The 6,490-nt window shown below is 40.2% G+C and overlaps 1 protein-coding gene and 1 non-coding gene across 2 annotated transcripts; one reads left to right on the top strand and one right to left on the bottom strand.

The window, feature by feature from the left end:
* The first annotated feature begins 1,718 nt into the window (after nucleotides 1-1,718).
* Nucleotides 1,719-2,738, top strand: LOC141628226 (uncharacterized). Its single transcript, XM_074441395.1, has one exon. The coding sequence runs from the start codon at nucleotides 1,719-1,721 to the stop codon at nucleotides 2,736-2,738; it is 1,020 nt and encodes a 339-aa protein (XP_074297496.1).
* Nucleotides 2,085-2,191, bottom strand: LOC141635216 (small nucleolar RNA R71). Its single transcript, XR_012539918.1, has one exon. It is a non-coding gene; the product is annotated as a small nucleolar RNA R71 (small nucleolar RNA).
* Nucleotides 2,739-6,490: the final 3,752 nt, after the last annotated feature.

Genomic DNA, 6,490 nt, shown 5'->3' with positions numbered 1-6,490 from the left:
ATAATTTATTATAAATACAAGACGTTGTAATTTATAATTTGATAAACCGTTTTGGTACAAGTAATTACGAATTACTAGTCGATTTTGTAAATGACATATTTTATGAGTATGTTGATTTTTAATATGTTAAAAATACATTACATTGTGACATGTCATGTAATATGTTACATGTGACAAAATTGACAAGTGACAAAATAAAATGGACTACCCATTTTATTTTAGGTGTGCCGAAATAATGGAGGGAGTATATGATTTATATTGTATTTTTATCTTAAGTAAAAAAACACAATAATTAGATCTAACTAGTAGCCATGCAAACCTAGCTTTTGAGAAGAGCAAATTTTTCATGCATTGGCTCCCTCATTACCCATACCCCAACCGGTTTTCCCACTAGAGAAATACCAATGTTTTCTCTTTAATTATTCATTACCTCATATTATAATTTCTAGTGTGTTAGAAATTACTTCTACTCTCTGCACATTGTAAAAACATAGAGAAATAAAATCTCCCAAATCATTCCTCTCTTGGCCGAAATACACAAGAGAGAGCAAATTTATTTTGTGTCAATTTTTAAGTGAGACTTGTATTATTGCTAGTACAAATAATATTAGTTATTAAGGGATTTCTTTGGGTATTCACTTTTGGGAGAGATTCTACTTTGGATCCTTTCCATTTTAAGGAAAGCTCAAGAACAAGTAAGAAGGAGATCTTACTTGTGCCCTTTAATCCGAAATCCCAAAGTAAGAAAGACGATTTCTTCTCTTGTGTTTTTAGTTTGCATGCATAAGATCTAGTTTTAATTTTATGACTAAATTAAAATGACACATATATGAATATGTTAATTAATGAGATTAATAATTCTAACATGATAGTGTGTTTATGATGAGATTGGATGCTTTGTGAAAGCTTTGTGTTCACCTTTAGAAGAGTCTAATAAATTAGGTCTTCTAGGCCAACAATTACCCAATAACCCATTAATACCCATGGTTAGCTTCACTTGCTAAGGGGAACCCAAAGACCCTAACTTTTATCAGTTCTTTGCATCCCATCATATTAATCTACTTACTTCTTAATTGCTCTAGCTTTATTTAGTTAATTTCACCAACTCTCTTGTTTTTTTTTATTAAACTTTGACTTAAACATACTAAGTAAAACTCCACACCATCTTCGCGTTCAACCTCGACCACTAGCTATATAGTAGTTGATATTATAAATATTGATTGAAGTGGGTTCCACGACAAAGCCCACCATAAAAATGGAGCCATTGTTGGGGATGGCGTTAGATTGTGCTTTAGTTAGTTAAGAGTTTTAGCGTTAGTCTTGGTGTCTTTTAATTGCTTATTTGAGTACTGCTTTGTTTCCAGAAGAGTGATTGTTTTATTGCTTATCACTAGTGCCTAAAAACACTAGCATACTAACGTTTTGATCAAGTGTATGCCTAGAGGAAACATGCATCCTTTGTTTAGCGATCCAGAACCGGAAAGGCTTTTCGAGCTTTAAGGAGTAGGACTCTATCAAGGGTTCGGATTACCTATCAAACTTCCTCAAACCAAGCAACAACAATCACCCAAACGCACCTAGAAACCACTATACAAGCGCAAACAAGCGTCACCACTGATCCATTCATAGAAAATCCTTTCCACAATCTCCAAATCCCAAATACACCACCTTAAACACAACCTCAAACACAACCAAATTCAGCTCTTATAAATCCACAAATGGCTGCCTTTCGAGATCATAACCGACCAAACCACGATGACACTTCGGCTCCAATCAACTTTGGCACCCTTGCCCCCAATAATTTTGAAATACATCCCGCCCAAGTTGGCATACTTGAGAAGGATATCTTTGATGGGCATATTGATGAAGAAGCACATGCCCAACTTAGAAAGTTCAAAAGCAAGGTTCCCATGATGAAGCCCAATGGAGTACCGGAAGATACTTTGAAATTGATGTTGTTCCCATTCTCTCTAAGGGACAAAGTGGATCGTTGGCTAAATGTCCATGCACCGAACACATTCACTACATGGGACACCTTAGCCAAGGCTTTCCTAGACAAGTATTACCCATCTTCGAAGACCTCTATGCTCCGGGATGAGATAACAACTTTTCAACAAGAAGATGGAGAGTCTCTAGGGGAAGCTTGGGATAGGTTCCAGGACCTTCTTGCACGTTGCCCACATCATGGGACTCCGGCTTGGTACATCACCCAAACTTTATTTCAAACATTGCTACCAAGGACCAAAGAGATGGTGAATGCCTCCGCGGGGGGAGGATTTCATCATCTAGGAGATGAAGAGGGTTCGGCCCTTATAAAAAAAATGGTTGACTCGGACTCTAACTATGGGTTAAGAGCTAACATGTTGAGAAGAAGTAGTCGCTTTCCACAAGAGAACTATTCTAGCTCAAATGCGAAAACCAATGCTAAACTTGATCTTCTCACAAAAAAACGTGAGCAAATGCAAAAGAATCAAGTGCACCAAGCTAGTGCCTCCCATGGTCCACCCATGGAGGAGGTCTTTACTAACTATTCTTGTGAATTGTGTGGGGGAAATGGACTTACTTTTGATGTGTGTGCCAATAATGCTTACAATGTGGGCTATGATGAAAATGTTCAAGACGTCAATGCTTTTCTAAGCTACAACAACAATATGAGGCCACCAAGGCAACCCTACAACAACAACAACAACCAAAGCAATTACAACCCAAAATTTCAACTTCTACCATCCGGGCATTAGGAATAGCCCAATTTTGAGTTATAAGAGTACAAATGTGCAAACTCCGCAACCCATCCAACCGCAAAACACCAACTAACCCACCCGGGTTTTCTCAACCTAGGGGTGGAAACCAAAACCCAAGGAGCAACTTCGGAAATCAAAATCAAAATTTTGGAAACCAACCTCACGGGTACCAAGATTTTGGGGGTAACCAAGGTTGTCAAAGCTTCTACCGTGAAAACCAAGGAAATCAAGGTAATTAAGGGTTTGGCCAAGGGTTTCATCAAGGATTTCAAGAGAAAGGGTATAACCAAGGTCCTAAGGGAACTTATCAAGGGGGCTACAAGAACAACAATCAAGGTTCCAACGCCCGATTCGACTATGGATTCCCTTTACCTTTGGCTAACCAACCATTCCAAGAGCTGACTATGGAATCTCAACTTGGTGACTTGATGAAAGTAATAAAGAATATGCAAATATCACACCAACAAGAAATGAACAACTTTAAGAAGGACATGGAGGCTCGAATGGCATCCCAAGCACATGCCAACCCTCAAAGGCTGCCGGGTGGTTTCCTTGCCCAAGGTCAAAGCTCAAAGGACGCCTCGGCAAACCATCAAGCCCATGCGATAGTGTTGAGGAGCGGGGTTAAGCTTGAATACCCTTACAAAGACCTTGAGATCGAAGTTGATGCGGATCCGAAAAGGAAGAGGTTGGTTATGAATGGTGGTGGGGAAAGCCCACCAAATACTCCTTCGGCTAGAGTAAGCGATCCCAAGAAGGGAAAAACTACAAGTGAGGGAATATCAAAGGGAAAAGATCCTCTAGAGGTCAATGAGAATGTTTTTTTGAACACCTCCCTTATGAAGAGGAGGTGGGTGAAAAAGCTAGAGAAGAAGTCCTTCTTAAACCTTCTACTAAGGTAACAAGCAAGGCCACTTCTTCCAAGGTATCCTCCAATTCTCAACTTGTCACTAGCATTCCCTATCCCACAAGAGCTTTAAAGTCTAGGGAAAACTTCAAGTATACAAAATTTTGTGAAATGTTGGAAAAACTTGAAGTGACTCTTCCCTTTACCGAAGTGATATTGAACATGCCAACCTACTCCAAGTATTTAAAAGATATCTTGACTAAGAAGAGGACCATGGGTGACCAACAAATGATGGCTCTGGAAGAAGAGTGTAATGCCCTTCTTTTAAACAAAATGCCACATAAGCTTAGTGATCCGGGGAGCTTCTCCATACCTTTTGTGGTTGGTGGTGTTCAAGCATCGAGAGCTTTATGTGATTTAGGGGGAAGTTTAAGTGTGCTTCCCTTGAAAGTTGCCAAGAAAATTGGTATTTGTGATTTAATTCCGACAAACATGACTCTCCAAATGGCAGATGGATCCGCCAAGCACCCCTTGGTGGTGCATGAGGATGTACCCATCAAGGTTGGAAAGTAATTGATTAACGCTGACTTTGCTGTCCTCATGATTCCGGAGGATAGCCACTCCCCCATCATCCTAGGTAGGCCATTATTGGCTACCGGAGGAGTGTTGATTGATGTAAAAGATGGGCGGATAACTTTTAGAATCGAGGGTGACAAAGTTGAATTGAATTTAACCTTCCTACTATTGTGAAAGGACCAAAGTTTAACCAAGCATGCACGCTTGAAGTCATTGAGGAAGTTCTAAAGGAAGTGGCAAATGAAGAGTCAGAGATGGAGGAAGCGTTTCAAATTTCCCTTCATGATGAATAAATGAAGGAAGACCATGAGGTTTATGATGAGCTCTTGAAGAAAATTGACGGATTTGTCCCTTAAAAGGTACCACTCAAGACCTTACCTTCCTCACTTAAGTGTGTATTTTTAGGTGAGGGAGAGACTTACCCGGTGATAACAATGCTAATCTTAGTGAGGTCCATGAACAAAAATTTTTGATGGTTCTTATGACTCACAAGGCCTCTTTAGGATATAGCATTGAGGATAACTAGGGACTAAGTCCAAATTTGTGTATGCATCGCATAAACCTTGAGGAGGGGAGTCGGCCATCGGTTGAGGGTCAACGAAGGTTGAACCCCAAAATGGCTGAGGTGGTCAAGAATGAAGTCTTGAAACTACTAGAAGGGGGGATCATTTATGAAATAACCAATAATAAGTGGGTGAGCCCCATTCATGTGGTTCCCAAAAGGGTGGAGTGACCATGGTAGAGCAAGCGGATGGAACTTGTGTGCTAACATGCCCGGTTACTGGGTGGCGTATGTGTATCGATTATCGAAAGCTAAACTCCGCGACCCTTAAAGACCATTTCCCAATCCCTTTTATTGACCAAACGCTTGAAAGGTTGTCGGGACACGCTTAATATTGTTTTTTGGATTTATATTCCAGGTTTTTCCAAATACCAATACACCCGGAAGACCAAGAAAAAACAACTTTCACGTGTCCCATTGGTGTATATGCATACCGTAGGATGCCATTCGGGTTGTGTAATGCACCTGGCACCTTTCAAAGGTGTATGATGACGATCTTTGTGGATTTTCTTGAGAAATTCATGGAAGTCTTCATTGATGACTTTAGCATCCATGGAGACTCATTTGATCATGGATTGGTTAATTATTCAAATGTCTTGAGACGGTGTGAGGAGAACAACTTCGTCCTCAACTGGGAAAAATGCCACTTTATGGTGGAACAGGGAGTTGTACTTGGCCACATCGTATCTAACAGGGGGATTGAAGTTGATGGTGCTAAGGTATCGGTTATAGAAAACTTGTCATCTTCTACAATTGTAAAGGGGGTGAGGAGTATTCTAGGACATTCCGGCTTTTATAGGCGATTCATAAAAGATTTCTCCAAAATCGCAAAACCATTGACTTCACTCCTTCTCAAAGACGCTCCCTTTGTATTTGATGATATTTGCCTAGAGTCTTTCCACAGGTTAAAGGTTTCCCTCACCACGGCTCCAATCATCCGGGCTCCGGATTGGAGTCTCCCATTTGAAGTGATTTGTGATGCATCGGATTATGCCGTCACAATGGTTCTCGGTCAATTAGTTGACAAGAAACATCACGTCATCTACTATTTTAGTAAGACTTTAGACCAAGCTCAATGCAATTATTCAACAACGGAGAAAAAGATGCTAGCAATCGTTGATGCAATTGAGAAGTTCTGGTAATATCTTGTGGGGTCCAAGGTGGTGGTTTACACTGACCACACCACCTTAAGACAACTAATGGTAAAGAAGGATGTCAAGCCTAGACTATTGAGATGGGTCCTGTTGCTTCAAGAATTCGATCTTAAAATAAGGGACAAAAACGGGGCCAAAAATGTGGTGGTTGATCACTTGTCAAGGCTTCGAAAACTACTTGGTAAGTGGTTTTATTCCGGATGAATTGGATGCTAGGAAAAGGAGAAAATTGAAGAATTATTCAAGGAGGTATTTTTGGAATGACCCACATTTGTTTCGAAAATGTGCAGATGGTATGCCTAGAAGATTCGTATCCAAGGAAGAAGGCATGGAAATTGTTGACCGACTACACGATTCGACCTATGGTGGACACTTGGCTACTTCAAGAACAATTGCGAAGGTTCTACAAGGTGGGTTCTATTGGCCTTCGATGTTCAATGACATCCATTACTTGGTGAAATCTTGTGATTCATGTCAACGAACGGGGAATATTTGAAAGTGGAATTAAATGCCGCTCAATAACATCCTTGAGATTGAGCTCTTTTATTATTAGGGGATTGACTTCATGGGACAGTTACCGAATTCATGTGGAATTGAGTACATCTTGGTC

This window comes from Silene latifolia, chromosome Y (assembly GCF_048544455.1).
Source record: "Silene latifolia isolate original U9 population chromosome Y, ASM4854445v1, whole genome shotgun sequence".
Classification (NCBI taxonomy): Eukaryota; Viridiplantae; Streptophyta; class Magnoliopsida; order Caryophyllales; family Caryophyllaceae; genus Silene; species Silene latifolia.
Note: the sequence above shows the minus strand (reverse complement) of the source record. Positions and strands in the feature narration are given on the sequence as shown.